General features: G+C 38.3%; 1 protein-coding gene across 12 annotated transcripts in view; it reads right to left on the minus strand.

Moving 5' to 3' along the window:
- PPFIA1 (PTPRF interacting protein alpha 1) overlaps positions 1-18,136 on the minus strand; it is a 97,457-nt gene that overhangs the window by 33,451 nt on the left and 45,870 nt on the right. For all 12 annotated transcript variants that reach the window (XM_061462142.1, XM_061462145.1, XM_061462150.1 and 9 more), the window contains 6 exons: positions 4,218-4,319; positions 3,442-3,606; positions 2,492-2,566; positions 1,950-2,051; positions 1,513-1,734; positions 472-618 (listed from right to left, as the gene is read on the minus strand). In XM_061462142.1, the coding sequence (XP_061318126.1) occupies positions 472-618; positions 1,513-1,734; positions 1,950-2,051; positions 2,492-2,566; positions 3,442-3,606; positions 4,218-4,319 (813 nt within the window). The remainder of the gene's footprint in view (positions 1-471; positions 619-1,512; positions 1,735-1,949; positions 2,052-2,491; positions 2,567-3,441; positions 3,607-4,217; positions 4,320-18,136) is intronic.

Consider the following 18,136-nt stretch of genomic DNA (forward strand, 5'->3'; position numbering starts at 1 on the left):
TCTGGTTTATAAAGTTGGACTCCTTCATGACAAGTGTATGCCAATTATCTTTCTGCAGTAAGGCAACATTTACTTCTATTACAGGCTACAAAAATCACTACACACTATATGAAGTTTAAAACCATTTTAGCTTCGAATGAGTAATTCTCACACATGAAACTAAAGATGTTTGGATATGCATATAAGAACTTGAAAATCCACACTTAATAGGGACAACAGCCCTGCTGCACTGTGATCCAGTGCAACAAAATGCTCAAAACCACTGCCCCTCCCCAACAAATTCTCTCATCTTTGCTTCCAGGGTAAAACTCCATATGATGCACTCCCCCACTTACTGAAAAACCACCACTAACAACAGCACTTCATACACAGTATTTACCTTCCTAAAAGCAAAGTACTTTAGTACAGTATGAACATTATTTCCACTAGTTTTATGCTGAACAGAATGTACTTTATATTTTAAATTACAACCTGTCGATGCATGGAGTCTTTAGTGGCAATTTCATTTTCAAGTTTATCATTGAGGTCATGCACAGATGTAGCTTCACGTTGTGCAGCGAGGTAGCGTTTCTCAAGAGTTGTGATTCTCTCTTCCATGTCTTCCTTTTGGGCCATAGTCTATGCAAGACAGAAGACAGAATTTAGAATATAAAGGATTATTATTTAGTGATCAAAATGGGAGAAAAACCCACAAACTGAAAATAATCATAAATAAATGAAAATCAGATAGACTCTTATTTCCTTCAGTAAAAAATGAAGTTAAAATAATTAAGTCTTACTTGGGCTTACAAGTTCAATGCCTTTTTTCCCTTTCAGTAAATAAATAAATGACTGAGGGTAGTGAGACACTGGCACAGGGTGCCCAGAGAAGCTGTGGCTGCCCCATCCCTGGCAGTGTTCAAGGCCAGGTTGGACACAGGGGCTTGGAGCAAGCTGCTCTAGTGGAAGGTGTCCCTGTCCATGGCAGGGGGGTTGGAACTATATGAGCTTTGAGGTCTCTTCCTACCCAAACCAGTCTATGGTTCTATGATCATATTATACCACAGATCTGCTATTTGCTTTTTCAATGGCACAAACACAGCCATCTTTACTTGCTGGGGACAAAGTGTGTTCTTGGATTTAACTAAGCTCTGCTTCTATTTAATAAAGATACAGTACACTGCAATACATTGGATCTTGAAGATTAGTGACTGATCAGTAACAGGAACTGTCAGTCAGACCACTGAAATGTAAGTGATTCTTTAACCACATACATCTTTAAGAAATTTAAATGCCATGAACAATCTTAGCATTTATGTCAAGATCTTTTCAAGAACATGTTCAAGTCCACAGTGCTAAATCTTCTCCAGCTTAATGTATTCATGAAGTATCTAGTTAGTCTTAGATTTTCTTCTCAACTATCACACCAAAGACATTAAAAAGCATAAAGGTATAACTGAGCACCAGTAAGACTGACATTTTATAAAGCAGTTGCATTTGTGACTACCCAAATTCTGACAGTGTATTCCTCACCTCTCGTACATCTCTCTGTAACTTGGTATTCATTTCTTCAGATTTTATTAAGTCTTTTCTAGCTGTATCAAGATCTTCTTCCAGCTCTGTTACTCTGCTAGACAAAGCAGTAAGACGCTCTTTCATCTGTGTCTGCTCTTTGTTTTGCTTATCTATGATGTCCTGGAGCTCAATCACTTTAGTAAGATTTTCATCGTGGCATAAGGAACCATCAGAGGATCGCTATTGAACAGGGGAAAAGAAAATATGTATTTTCATGTTACATACACATTTGAAAACCAAACTGTTACCTGTAAACACCCCTCCAAGTCCATTTATTACTGCACAAATTGCAAAGATTGAAATTGTGGTAACAGGCTTTTTAATTAAATCATCACTCAAAAATCTTTTATTATACTTTCAAATGAATGATTCATCATTAAAGTTAATATCTGTACCTTCCCATTTGTAGTTGGTGTATTTTCTTGTTCATGATTCATATCCAGCATCCCATCTGGAAGTGTTTTCTTCTGATTATTTTGCTCTTTCAGAATCATTAACTAAAAGAAAAATAAAGTTTACATCCATATGTTTTAAGTCAGTTCCTTACTCAGTAATAATATAAAGAACAGCTGCAAAAGCAAAGGAGGAAAACAATTACTGATCCTACTGCAAGGTATATATTAATAAAATACGGCACAAGCACTCAGAAACTTATGCCACTGCAACCCAAAAGCTCTTACTTTAAAGCCACAGGAGCTCTTTTTGTTTTGATGGAGGGGATGGGCAGGGGGGGTTGGGTTTAGGGGATTCCCCCCCTCCCCCTTTCCTGCTCTTTCAAAGTGACTAAGTTAAAAATTACAGTTATTCTATTTGTCAAAATATCAAACACAAGAAATTCAGAGTGAACCTTAATAACTGAATAAATTACTGGGTACAAATATTGGCTAAAACACACACACTGCACACATGAAGCCTTCTTTTAAATACAGACACATACCTCTTTATGTGTAGTACCTAGTTCTTCTTCCAATAAGCTACATCTTTCAAGTGCTACTCGTAACCTCTCCCTTACCTGAAAGAGTAATTCCAAGTAATTTGAAATCATTCAAATTAACAAGAAATCCATTTAATTTATTGCCATGCAGCCATGCCCTTTCAGATAATAAAAGATGCTAATTCCATTACACTTGAGACCTGCATAATCTTGAGTCTAATTACAACATACACTATAAAAAACCCTTCCAGAGAAGCAAATCATATCTTAAAATCTAGCTTTGCCTTTTTTGTCACTAATTTATCTTATCTTAACATGACCTGTAAATTTAGGCAAGAATTAAACACATTCAGGATTTGCCTATCCTATTGTAAGGCACAGAGTGTGAATGCTTTTGCTTATTTACAACAGGGAAGAAGAGACAGAATTCCACTTAAAATAATTTGCTAGACTTTATATACAAGGGTCACAGAAGTTAGGCAAACTATGAGTTGGCAGCACAATTCACAGTAAACTTCACAACTTGTATATCCTGTTCCCAACATCAGGCACATCTGAAGGGCGGAGTTCCTTTAATTCAGCTTTATTTTATATCACAGTGTAGGCAGATTCCTCTCCTCCTGTTCTCTCTAGTCCATTTCTTGTATTGTACAATCAAAAGCTTAAATCTTGATATTATCCAGGTAAGCAAATGTATGCATTCCTACAACAAATATATCACCCCTGAACCATGCTAGTTTAGACTACCACTGTTAAAAGTACTAGAATAAACTACTACTGAGAACAACAATATTAATTTAGGAGAGAAGTTACTGATGCAGTTACAGCAAAGCCACCATCTTATTACAGAGGAAGTTCAGAGACTTCTAAAGCTTTAGCATGAACAACTGCATGATCCACACAAAAGGCAGAAGAGACTGGATGAGATGATGTTAGCTACTATATTTCATTACCTTTTCATCAAGGGCTTTATGGTGCTCAAATAAAGATTTTAGTGCTTTGAGAACTTCTACTTCACTGGAAACTCCTGCTGGAGACTGAGCTTGTCTCTTGACAACAGTCATTCTGAGAGATCGCTCATGCCTGGACACAAGACACTCCAAATGTTCCAGTAACAGCTACAACAAACAGAAAAGGAACAACATTTATTTCTGTTCTGCAGAACTACAGAAAACCTGGCCTCCTAAAACACCAAGTTTTGATTTCTAAACTTCAAATCTGAAAGCCAAAGAGAACTGCATTAGGAGTAAGGACTTGTTTTTAACATTTCACCTGTGACTGAATTTGCATCAGAGCCAATGCATTTCCTACATCTCTGTCTATTTTTTAAATGAGATTTCTACTTAACCAAGGTATTCTCAGTTCTGCCACCAGCCTGAGGAGCTGTGTGCTTGTCAGAAGAATATACATAGGAAATGCTCTAAATCAGAAAGCCACTGGCAACAGTGCAAGCTGTTGAAACAGATCATGTCTATTGACAGCTTGTCTGCTCTATTCCTCTGATCTTGGGCGTTAGAGGATTACAAAACTTTACCAAGTAGAATGATGACTGACAGACAGCAGTGCAGTCTTACAAGCTTTTCCTGACTCTGCACTACTGGGAGCTGTGCATAAGCTTCCAAACTTTCTTCATCAAAACACTTGAAGGATTCGTGTGCGACCATCAGGGAAAAACCACTTTCAGTTGGATGCTTTAACACGGTGATCTTGGAGAAGACAAGCAACTAACCCTGGTATTATTTCTTTCTGCTTTCAGTTCAGCGATTTCTTCTTCCCTTTCCAGCAGCTGCTCCCTGCACACATTCAGCTCTTTCGTAAGCGCTGCAAATTCCTGACCAAAAAAAACAGACAGAAATATAAGCACATCAAATCTCAGGGTACAGTGAGAGTGGATTCATGTGTACACTTGACACGATTTCTTGAAGTATTCATTTCAGATGTATAAAGCCAATACAGTTGTATAGTCTTGCTAAACAGCCTTACGTTCAAGCACTTCAAACCATTACACTGTCAACTGTAAAGATAAAAGATATTTGACCAGTATTTTTGAAGACTCATTTGTCTCTCGGTGCAGTTATCTGACATGGGGCTTCCCTGGTAAGCAAAGGGAAAACCCTGTTTGGGATGCACTTTGCTATTATTTCACAAAGTTGTGGGGTTTGGGTTGTTTTTTTAAGGGTTGTTGAAGGAGACATGAAAAAAAGGAGCACTCAGCACAATACAATACAGAAACCAGCAAAACATCAAATTTCATGTCGGTATTTAATAGTGAGAGACAATGCATAACACTGGCAGCTACCAGAATAGGTTACTTCTTCATAGTAAGAGAGCATTCTTGAAGCTTCGCTGCTGGAGGACTTGGAACTTTACCCATTTCTCTACTTAAGCTACACACAGGAATTTCATTTATACTTACTTCCAAATCTCACAAAACGGAACTGAAACAGCCCTTTCCCTATAGTCCTGCTAAAATCTCCAGAGGATTAGAATCAGAATGTTCTAAAAGCTGAGCCCTTGGGCTCAAAGCCCTCAAAAGGCTTTTCCTTCAAATTCAATAAAGCTTTAACCAAACCAAACTGAAGTGAAATAATACATAGAGTGAAAAGTCATCAGGAAACAGGAATTAAGCTAACTCACATCGGTTACTGCACGTTTTATTGCTATGAACACTGAGAGTAGTCATTATTAAAGAACGTATTTCTGCGTTTTGGGGGTTCTGTCAGGAAGCTATGGTTGTATTGAGTATCTGAAAGAGCCTCTACATCCTAAACCATTTCCACTCTTTATCAACAGCCTCAATAAAAACACTCAACATTAAAGGCATTTAAATGTTTTATAAACTCAGTGAGCATACTCCAGATAGAATAACATATACAACATATACACCACATTTATAAGCAAATACTGAACTTAACCTTATCTACCCACTTAGGCAAAATTTCTGTTGTAATCTGAGCTATGTTAGAAATTATCAGCAGTAGTGTGAATCCATGCTTTAGAAGAGGAATCTGTAGGAAACGGAAGGAAAACAACACCACTGTGTCATTGATGCAACTTAGAACGTGAAAATAAATACACACGGGTTATTCCAATGTCCAGTGAACGCTTTAGAAGCATTTGTGTAAGAAAACACTGAAATGCAGTAAATAAATCAGGCTTCTCTACTGTCTAAAGTAAGGAAAACACCAATAAGTGAAAGTCACATCTAATAAACAGTTGATCACTACAGCTGGTGATGATGAAGACAAGGTGAAGACGACAAATGGCCAACCAAGATCAATGTAATACTGTGGAGACACACTGTGCGCACAAACACTGTCTAACTCTCCCAAGCTCTGCAAGATACTCCGCTTAACAAACAGTAACTGCTAAGTAAAGCATAATTAAGTTGTGCTTTACTTAAGTAATAGCAAGTAAAGCTTACCAAGTAAAAACTGAAGACAGAGCTGTTTTGCAGTAAAACTCAAAGTGACAGAAAACACATGCTTAAAAACAATACACAGCAACTAATTATGGTAGCACATCTGCAGACTCTAATTTGCAGCCAAAATAAGCAGACATAGTCAAAAGATATTGTCTGCAAAAGACACTGTCTGCAAATTCCAAGATTAATTTGGTAAACTTTATTCTAAAGCATGCATGTGACTAGAAAGACAAAGAAGAAATTGCACAACATATACCACAGTGAACTCCTTTGGAATGATTAATGTATGAGGCTTCTAAAAGTTGCTATGAAAGGACAGTAATACCACCATCACAGATGCAGAATCCACCTCTGGAATCCCTCTTCCTAGTTAAAATCTGTTCATCGATAAAAAGATTCAGTATAGTCCCCCCACTTAACCAGCAAATCACTGCAAAGAAAATTCCTCATTTCTTTTCCTTTTTCAGTTGCTAAGAACCCCCGTTTGATTTGTCCACCAATTACGCTCACATAAATATTTTGCTGCAGTATTTAGAAAGGAAAAAAAACTGCCCTACTATTTTCAAGTAAAAAATCCCTTGAAATACACTTATTAGAACAACCGGGTCTGTAAATACAGGTAGTGGAACTTTTAAACACAAAAACAAGCAAAGAAAAACCTACTTCAGCCTTCACAGGAGCCAATGGAAAAACTGAGTTTTCCCTGCAGACTGCTCCTTCATGTCCAAACTTCTCCTGTACCTTCAACATCCCACCTGTGGGAGCTTCCAAAACTCCCAGGCAACTGACAGCACACATCCCTTTTTGCTCCAACACAAGCTTAGGTAAACCACAACGTGGTTCCAAAATCACAGTTCCTCACATGCCATTCCTACTATGTATTAGATAATGATGTACTACTGAAACTACTAGGAGTACTAATAGATTCCACGTATTCACAGAAGAGCTTGATAGGAACCTATTTTCTTGGTGGCTTTCTGCCCTTTTCAAATAAAATATAATAAAATTAATAATAATATAATAAAAACCTCCAAATGCCAACACTAACATTTAGAACCATCAACCTCAGGCAGTTCTCCAAAAGGAGAACAGACTAACATGGAAAGTTCTCTATTTTTCCAGTCTCTACCTCAAGTCTGGATAAAGACTTGCGATATCTTCACCCTTTCACAGGATAAAGAAAGCATTAAAGACAACCAGATGCTGTTTCATCAGCCTTTCTCAACTTAAAAATCACTGTATACCATTAATATACATTTTATTATCTGTATGAGCTTCACGTTCTGAGAAAGAGCTGTATATATGAAAGGAATATATATTCACTCTTCAAATGATTATAGTACAGACAGTTCTATTCCATTTCAGACTTCTGTGCAAATATAAATTGTAGCACAAACACATCATAATTATGACACAAGCCACCACACTGTCAGATGACCCCAAAGAAACAATGCACACAGGAATTTACTTTGCTGCTGCATAAACAGACTGACACGTAGTTCTGGCATTGCACAACACCTCCGTTGCTGTTTGTTTCGATCAAATATAGCTGCTTTGAGTCACTTAAGTTGCCCCTAGTTTCAGCTGACAATGCTAAGAGGGATGTCTTTCTAGTTTTAACACTGCCTTTTACAGCAGATAATTTATGATTTCCTCAAGCAGTTCAAAAAGGAAATTATTTGCAAGAGTATCATCTCAGAATAGTTTGAGTTAATTTCTTCTTTGGCACTGGATGAATGTAGAGAAAGAATTCAAGGAAAAAGAAAAATTGCAAGAATCTTTTCTACTCATCCATAAAACTGTATTACTTTGCTGTAATTAATGAGATAGAGAACATCAAAACAAAGCTCTGCTCTGCTTCTGGTTGCCATCAGGATAACAAATACCCATCTCTAAGGATGACAAGAATAGGACTCAGAATAAGTACTTTAGAGCACTTACAAGAATCAGTCAGAGTGCCAAATATACCAGGCAAGTATCTCTTGTTGATGAGAACTTAGTGACAAACACCCGTACTCGATACTAAACTGAAGTGTTGACTGAAGTATCTTTCTAAATTAAGTGCATCATTCCAAGTATAACATTCATGCAGCCAGCAATGATATTCTGAACAAACAGCTAAATTGAGCAAGTAAATTTGCTATTGTTCAGCAATACATTTTCTGGGGGCTATTATTATCCTCTAACTCCATGATTTTTTAAATCAAGAGCATTCCTTTCACATCAACTTTCAGAACTGACCTTCAGCCTTTAGTATTGTAGAGGCAAAACCAAAAACAGCCTTCCAGAAGTTGGATCAACTAGTGCCTACCTGTCAACCACATATATATTGCATGGGTGAGCTGACAGCACTTGGTCACCTGCAAAATCATGGTTTAGGAACATGCTTTCAGGAACAGGTCTCCATGTTTATTACAAGCATTATTTATAGGTTACATACACAGACAGTGGTACATCACAACACAATAAATGTTACATGACAGGAAAGACAGTATTTAGCTTAGGGAAAAGCTTAAACAGAGGTAATCCCTGAAAATCAACTAACAAACTGTGTATTAGGGATGCTATACAGACAAAGAACTAAGTTTGCCTGAAATTTGCTCAAGCAGAAAGAATTTATTCTACAGTAAAATGCAACGCCATGCAAGTGCATAAGGAATTGTGGATTATAGGCTACAACATGACTAGAAAGCTTATTTAAGGGATGAAAAGCTACAAAAAGAGAAACATTAAATTTATCAAAGAAGAGAAACAGATTCTAGATTCAAAGAATACAACTATTAAATGCTATTAACATATCTTCTGGCAATATGAGGATGGAGATGCAACTCTTGCATCTTTAGGAACATCTCTGGCAGAAATACGTGAGTAGAATTTATCTGTTTAATCTCCAAGTAATATTCTGTTTCACTGCTAACATTCTGTTCCATACTCTGCATATCAAACAGCCTACTCAAAAACCTGAGAAGCTGAAGAGGGCATGAAAAGAGCAACTGGGCAAAGCGTAGGCCATCAGGGATGAGAAACCGACAGAATTCGAGGTGAGTTTCCATCGTGTTACTTATAAACCACAACTATTCCAAATGATGTGTGCATGAAAAATACACACTCTTAAAAGTAAAGAAACCAAAGAAAACCTAAGCTTAGCAGGGTATTTCATAGCCACTTCATTTTAAACCAAAGGGTTCTGGGTAGTACACAGTGGCCAATGTCCCCAGTAGATTTGGAGGCTCCCAGCAAGCAAACTTTAGTACCTATTAAGTCACACCAGTGTAGGTGGGGTTTGTTTCATAGAATCATGGAATGGGTTGGGTTGGAAAGGACCCTAAGATCATCCAGCTCCAATGCCCTGCCATGGGCAGGGACACCTCACACTAAACCATGGCACCCAAGGCTCTGTCCAGCCTGGCCTTGAACACTGCCAGGGATGGAGCATTCACAACTTCCTTGGGCAACCCATTCCAGTGCCTCACCACCCTCACAGTAAAGAACTTCTTCCTTATATCTAACCTAAAGAAGCAGTTTTTTACTGTGAGGGTGGTAAAGCACTGGAATGGGTTTAAGGTAGCAGTCAGAATTAAACAATAGTTCAAGGGTATTTTAGAGTTAAAACAGAAAAGAACTGACAAGTTTTACTCATTAAATCCAGCCTTCCAAGACAAACGTTACATGCACTTTAACAACAATAAATCCCAAAGAAACAACAAGCAACACAAATTGCACTTCGCCTGTTCTACATAATGAATCACACTGCTTCCAACATTTCCATATCTCTGGCATGTGCTAATGGGAAAGAAAAAAATATCAGCCTGGAGTGTCTAAAGACAAATATTTTGCTTTTCACCTAATGAAATTCATTTCCAGTAAGCACCAAGCAGCCTGGATTTCCTGACCTGGAAACATAAAACTTGTTTCAAGCATTAAGAGAATCAGGTCAATGAACTAAGTTTATCTTTAGTTCTCAAAACCCCAACAACTTAAAAGAGAATGGAAGGAAATACTTACAGTAATATTAAAATGTATGTGAGGTTTTTCTACTAGAGCTAACTACCCACCAGAGTGAGAGTACATTCATTATAAGTTAGAGTGTATCAGCCTCCTCTCCTATTTCTCCTTATGCACAAGATAGTTTGTAAGTCAAAAGACCACTACCAAAACACAAGTGCAGATTTATTTAGTATTAAAAACCCTCTCCCATTCCAACCAGTGGCACTGAGCTATTTTAAAACATTTAATACCACCTTTAATCAACTCTCAGAAGTTTGTATTTTCTTTGACTCAAAAAAAAAACACCTTTTTTTTTCCTCCCCTCTGGCAGAAACAGTAAAACTGCATGAAAACACTGAAGAATATTGCTGCCAGCTGACAGACAGTGACTAATTCTAAGCCTGAGAAACTTATCATTCCAGCCCTCGTTTTCAGTCTGGTACTCTTCAAGCTTACTTCTTGGAGTGACCTATCTAGGCTTTGTCATTAACACTGCTCAATCCTAAACAGGCAATTAGGTTTTTAAGTGTTTACAGTTGCATAATGTTACTGCTCTGGAATGAAACTCCCTGTTTCCAGGCCACTTAGGAGCTGAAAGTAAAATCAACTGCCTAGCTTTGACAAGCAATGAGCAAAAGAACTCAACACACAACCAGAAGATACCAAACATATGCCCAAAAGCAAAATGGAAAGGCTTATAGTAAGTCCAAGCCTCCATGGTAATAAATAGGTTTCCAATTACCCAAGTTGCTGAAATTTAGCCACTGAACCTGAACTACAAAGCATTAAATCTGGACTTCATTGGAAGGAGTTTTCAGGAAACACTGCATACTGAAGTGCAAGAAAACATAAATGAAGGGTGGTGTTTGGCAGCTTTGCAAGGGGAATGCAGCTGTAACAGGAAAAGGGTGGCAGAAACACATCAGTTCCATGTTCTCCCTCCTGTAGTTCCCCTTCCCTGATCTAACACATTTCTGATACACATGCCTTGTTTTGAGTGGTGGGGGGTAAAGGTCCCAGACCTCAAACATGGCTGGACCCAGCCTCTCAATCCTTGAAGGATCAGAGGTTTTCCTTTCACCACATTACTCAATACTCAAACTTTACACAAGCTACAGAACAGTTTGGAAAGTGAGACTGTAAACCCAGGTACACAGAGCAAAGCATAGGTTGAAGACAGGCAAAGAGGAGCCACCTACACTCAAATCATTAACTACAGCCTGTATAAACCACCCAGACTAGCACAATCATTACTGGCTATACTCTTGCATTTAATTTTCCTCTAAACCCCATAAAACAGTGCTGTTATGTATACAAGACTAGGGGCAAAGCTTCATGCAAAAATGTATCTTTGTGCATCACTGGAGAGCCAACAGTCACTGATTATCCACTGTACTTTGCACTGCAACATACACATGGCAATCTCTGAGCATCTTCCAAGCTCCACCATTAATTAGACCTACATACAACACAGTGAATGTAACATCTGCAACAGCTGGTATCTACAAGACCACTTGCTGGTGATGTGCTACAAGACAACACTAAGCCACAGCTGCATCCTACAACTCCTTTGTAGGTCTGTGGAATTCAGGAAAGATTTAAACAATGTCATGTTCCAAGTCACTTTCACCTAGTTACTCCTCTTTCAGTCTAACAACTGGTAGTTTGCTAAGCATCTTCCTGTAGGGCAACGAGCCTTGTGATCACTGAAGCATTAAGAATCCATCATTTTTCCAGGTAATTTCTTAACCCTTTCATCAGACTTTAACTGATTGCCAGCATCTGAGGCTTGCTGCAAGTATGGCGGATCACACAGGGTATCTTTTAAAATCATAGAATGGTTTGGGCTGGAAGGGACCTTAAAGCCCATCCAGTTCCAACCCCCTGCCACAGGCAGAGACACCTTCCAATAGACCAAGTTGCCCAGTTAATCCAGAGTGGACACAACCCAGTTTTACCATAGCCTCTTTAACACAGCCTTACTTGTAAAGCTACAGATCTGTACTAAAGATTACATATCCAACCAGTGAACTATACCAAAGTACTTGTATTTCCTCCCAAAGGTTTTCTCCAAATACTCTACTGGGGGGTTGAATCCTGCAACTTAACAAAATACACAGACAGTAAGAAATGAACTAGAAATAGTTTCTAGCTTTAAGCTATTTTCTTCTCTTGTCTTTGCAAAATACTTCTAAAATGTTGTCCCTCCTCAGGCAATACTGTGAATCTTCTGAGCAAGGAAGTCCAAAAGCAGAACCATTAAAACAGCTGGAAGGTAACAGCTATCTAGCAGCAAGCATAGGAAATAGAGAGGGACTCTTCAGACTTGCCATAAACTTAGCATCTATTCATATGCAATAGCAGAAAACCTTCTTCCATCACATGGCTAGAATCTTTTCATTGTAGTGGTTATGCAAAAAGAGTTCCACCTTAGCTGCTCTTGGGTGCACATGAACACATCCCCTGAAAGGGCAGATAGGAAACAAAAGTATTTGAAACCATACCAAGCTTGTTCTGCTTGGGAAAATGTACAAGATCAGCTAAAATATGTACCAGGAAAACTTTAGTCATCGTTGAAAAACAGGCTTTTCAACTTGGGATGTGTCTGGCTGCTCTGTGCAGAACTGTTGAGAGCAGGCAATAACAGAGTAATCCTTTCCAATACTGTAACACTCCAACTACCAATATTCCAGAAGAACACTTTACCTTAACACAGAAATAAGTTCACAATACTTGGGGGGTGTTTAAGAACACAAATGCCTCTCAGTTACACTCTGAATCAGTGAATTCTAAGGGTTTCACAATATGAATTACCACATTCCTGCACCCCTAGCCTAGTCTATTTTGATTAGTAACTAATACAGTAAGCAGTAGCACAACTTCGTAGTTGTAGCTTTAGGCATCTCCATTTTTGGAGTCCATGTCAGTGAAGAAACCTACCCACACCCATACCCACTATGGCAAAAGGAGAATATAGTTGTACTTAATTAAAAAGGAAGAATCCTGCATTACCAGTTTGACAAGCTATGGGACAAAACCAGTCTCCATCTTTAATACGACACTAGAGATACTTCATTTCAGTTTTTCCACTCCACATAAAGCTGGTCAAGTTGTTCTGGAATCCCATACAAGACACACAACGCTCCTCAAAAATGCCAAATCCTTAAACTACTGTGACTGTGAGATGCTGAGAAAACTTAGCAAGTTCAGTATTTTTCCTGGTACCCCCCCCACCCCCCATTACAGGGGCTAAGCAGCTACTACAAAAGCTATAGCAAGATGCTTTAAGTTGTAAACAACATTGAACTATCAGTTTCCACGGGCAAGGGAAGAGAAAGAAGTGTCTATCAATTCTACACAAGCTGCACGCACAAGCAATAGCACAATTCTGGCTCAGCTCTCATTTAATATGAAATTCCCATGAGGTTTAGAAATTCAAACTGATTTAATCCCAAATACTGCGCTCTAATGTGTTTAAAAAATTCATCCTCACATGAGTAATACTATTCTTTAGGAAACAGAGCCAGGACAAGATCTGTCATGCATAATCATTTCAGTGACAAGATACTTCTGCTTGCAAAAGCTGCAAGCAGCAGCTGAAGCACTGCCCTGCCCTATTCTAATCATTCATCTTGGCCTCTAGTTGTCAGGTTTAACTCTGTGGCTAGCAGTTGTAAAGTACCTTTTCACACTACGTTAAAAGGGAATGCTTGGGAATATCTGAATAAGGCTGGCCAAGCCACCCTCATTAAACAAGCACCAACACGTACTTCCCCCTCCGTGCTCTCCTATTATATATATTTATTTATTTTGCCAAGTGATGAACACTTCACTCTTATAGCTTCAAACTTGTTTAAGCAAGTAATACTCAATGAGGACAGACACATGCCTTCAGCAGGAAATTTAACTTACAGGTTCTTTACATTTTCTTCTTCTATTTCTTCATACTCAACCACCCCAGTTTACCTGCTAAGTGAATTTACAAAAGCTAAATATATCCAAAACTGCAATACTCAGAATAAATGCAACTGGAACACTGCATAGAGAAGTTGCTCCATTTTTACAAATAAAGGCAACTCAAGCCCATGCAAAAAGAGTAGTCTCAGGTCTTGCAACAGACAAGAGAAAAACTTACCTCGACAACATGCATTAAGTGTCAAAGAGTTGGTTTATGGGGTTTTCTTAAAGCTTTTTAGCTTTCAAAGTAAATTTTGTCTGCCATAAACAATGCCCATAATCAACAGTTTCAAACTTCATAACCACCTGAACCCAAAAATGTTACATCCAAGAACAAAACCAGGGATATTAATAACACTGAAAGGCAGGAAAGGAATAAAAGAAAGAGGAGACAAAGACAGACTTTTAACATGCTGTAACCAGTAACAAATGCTGAAGCAGAAGATGGATTGGTGAGGAACCTGGTCTGATGGGATGAGAAGCTCCTATTCCACACTAGGCTACAAACATGAGAAAGATGATGCAACAGGGAAATGCTGCAGCCTCCTAATCCATTGAGTAAAGGCATGCTTGGCCCATTTCTCCTCTACTGCCTCCCAGGGCTTAACCTTTTATAACCACTGCACAAATTACAGAAGAGTTACGCAGTGTCTGAAGACTACAGTTCCAACAGGGGATCAGAGTTACACCAACATAAGTATTAGTGTAACTAATATTCCAGGAGGTAGAAAAGACAGCTTCTTTCCTGCACGGACAAGCAGCAAGAGCTAAAATCCAAAAAACCTTTTTCAGATCCATTTTACATGAAGTAATTCCAGATTGTTAAAACAAAGGCTCAGCTTTTGGAAGATGATGTTGTTGAACCACACCCTCCAAAGACATTCTGCAAACTCCAAGCTGCATGTTCTCAAAGGCATAAATTACACGATGCACCTGCCTTGTGCTCCTCAACACAAAGCTAAAAGAATGCTAGGACCTTCCAAGCCTTCCCCCCCATCAGCTACAAGAAGATGGGAATACTGCATGTAAAATACATGACTTGGGAATAAAAGTAATAAGAAACCCTCAAGATTCAGAGTGCACCTGCAACATTATCTAAACCAATCTTTTAGTCATTCACCCCAATGTAATATGGCAAATAGAGGAGCTTTGAAGAGATATTCTGAAGCTAAAAGCTTACCTAAGGCACGCATGAACATGTAAGCACCACAACCAGACTGACCCATAAATCCAAGAGCACCCTCCATACATACTCTGCTGTTTCAATATTGGTCTCTCAGCTGTAGAGTCATCCTTTACTCCCATAATTAGATTATCTGAAGAACACAGACTATACTACAGGTAACTCTTCTGAACATTTGAATCCCATTGAAATTTTTTAATTACCTTTGATTTGGGACAATAGTTTCTTTTATTTCTGGGTTTCCAAATTAAAAGACAAAAGGTAGCCCACGTCTTAAATCCCTGCAGTAGCAAGAGACTCAAGGGCAAGATATCAGGACTTTGAATACAATGCACAAGAGAACCTTAAAGAACATGGAATTACACAGATTTCAGGTTCCCCATGGGAACAGTAAACACACAAGTCTTACTCAAGCACAATCTACAGTGAAAAGTACAGCTTGTAACAGAATTTAGGTCCAGTATTACTCATTCACAGCAAGGGTAATGGGGACCCACAAACCCCACCACGGTAAAACACCATTTCAGCTACAGGGGTTCCCATTTATGGATAGCAGTGCAAAGAAGAGGAGAGTCTAGACTGTAACATTCTATTGGTCAAAGCATATATTGCCAAATTATTTGTGACAGACTCACGTCTGACATTTGAGAATCCACAATTCGAATCCACAATTCAAATCCACAATTTAAACCCTGCCACTGAACAAGGCAGGCAGCCTTTCAGATGCATGCAGCAGAATTCCCTTTCCACTTCTTAAAACAACTATGATTTACACAGCAAACAGGCTTTCACATCAAGCAGCACACAATGAAACAAGCAAGCAATTCCACTTTGAGATACCTCTCTCCCTTTTTGGTTTCATGATCATGCTCAGAAATAGTGCTAAAACAGCTTAATAAAATTATTATTTACCGAGATAACCATGGATCCAGGAGCATTAAAATGTCCCAGTAAAATAACAGGATTTTATGATCCTTTTTATGGAGTGAGCCCTCTCCACATGAAAGAAAGGTTTAGCATTTACACCAAGGACTTGGGCAGCCAAAATTCCTTTTCATGTCATTCAAAACAAACACCACTTCTCAGTACAGGAAATTGTCAATGTTAAAAAGGCAACTATTAATAAACTTCAACTGCAAGGTCGTTTCCTTACATGAACATTCACAATGAGATCTTTCAACTATACATCAAGCCAGTCTAAACTTTGTATAGGTCAACACTAATTCTTTGTTTAAACTGCACATCTTAAGGTGGTTTGGTTTTGTTTTTTAAGCTATGTAAATTATCCAGCTTATATAATTATATCCTTATACTGTGCAGTGGTCTGTGAATTTAAGGTGGGAAGAGTCCCACTTCTTCCAATAGTACAGATTCTATTAACCCATGGTCTACATTCTTCACTCAGTTTTGCCATGTATTCTACCCTGTAACTCTTTATAAAGAGGTAAATTTACATTTAAAAACAATGTTCCCCTATCTATTTATATGGGTGGTAGGATTAAAAGAAGCAAACACTGCACTTCAGAATACTTCCAGACAGTTAGATGTGAAACAGAGTTAGATACCAAACTCTGCCATGTACTAGGAAGAGGAGTAAGGCACAACACAGCATGACTTAGAGCATACCCAAACATAGACAGCTGTTCTACAGAGGGGGAAGGAAAAAACCCTAAAAAGTAAAATAATAACAAATAAGTTAAAAAAAAAAAAATCAAAGCCTGTCCATTTTCCTATCACAACAAATAGAAAACGCTTCTTTTCCAAGTGGAAGCTTTTTCTCCTCAATAAAACTAGAAGGATGTGCATTTCTATCTTTCCAAGCTTTTCCTCGCCACAGCCCTTTAAACAAGGGGACCTCATTTAAGATCTGACCTGAAGATACCCGATTATGCCTAATATCAGCAGTGTGAGGATCTTTACATTAAGGAATCTTGGAGCACTTCACAGAAGTTCTAAAACAAAATACCATTTCTTTAACATTTATATTTCTGAAGACATAACCAGATGAGCTATAGGAAGAGATACGGTGACTGTTCTTATTCATGTGTACTCATCAAAAGTCATAGTATATTTCAGATGCAACTAAAAATCATACTCCTGTTAAGACTGTCATACTATCCTCAAAAACCATACCCTGAGTAGACGTGAACATAAACACATGGGCAAAGTTCAAGGCTAGCCACTGTGGAATAACAGAAGAGAAGATTAAGCAACAAAGCTTCTCTTAAAAATGCTGCAGGCCACAGAGCCTTGTCATGCCCATAAGAAGAAAAGGAGCTGATACTCAGTAGAGCTTATACAAAACCCAAGGTAAAGTCTGAAATAGATAAAGGTCACAGGAAAAAAAATAAGTTAACCAACTCTTCACATCAGGTTACAGAAAACCTAAAGAGAAACAACATACCAGAATGAAACTGAGCATTAACTTCATCTAGTATTGTAATCACAGTCCTCCAATTCTGACTATACCAATTGGCAGTGTAATCTCCTGATGTGACCTACGGATACGTATTCAACTCACTACACAGTTAGATGGAGTTTACAAGATGCAGAAACACTATTTCCATGCACTCCTGTGAAAAAGTCCAAGTTGAATAAAAACCTCACTCCACTCAACAGCACAATAATGATTCTTCTTTCAGCCTGGAGAATATGAAAACATTTTTCCTGGCAAGAATTGCCATCCATTTCCCCATTTACACTTGGAGACTCCACAGGCAGGCTTACAAAAAAATACACTTGGAAAGTCATGAACACCCAGATTACCTGACACACACACAATGTACATTTATCCTTTCTCAGTATTTGTAGCTCAAGATCCATATGAGCAAGAGATTATGGTAAGTATTCTCTAATATATGTCAACAGACACCAGTCAGCCTTACAGACTTAAAGTGACTTAAGCTCCCTAAATTGCTCAAAGCAGCTTAACTGGAGACCTCTTTCATATTCCTTTAAAGCAAGAAAAATTTAGAAAAGCATAAATAATAAACTTCACACTTAGTTATTTGAGTTCTGGAACACAGTGATAACATAGGAAGAGCATAAAGCACAATTACTAATAGACAGCTAAAATGTTCTCTCCTAATGATTCAAG

This window comes from Pezoporus flaviventris, unplaced genomic scaffold (genome assembly GCF_033815535.1).
Source record: "Pezoporus flaviventris isolate CSIRO_AGI_PZ_B2104156 unplaced genomic scaffold, CSIRO_AGI_Pfla_v1 ptg000035l, whole genome shotgun sequence".
Classification (NCBI taxonomy): Eukaryota; Metazoa; Chordata; class Aves; order Psittaciformes; family Psittacidae; genus Pezoporus; species Pezoporus flaviventris.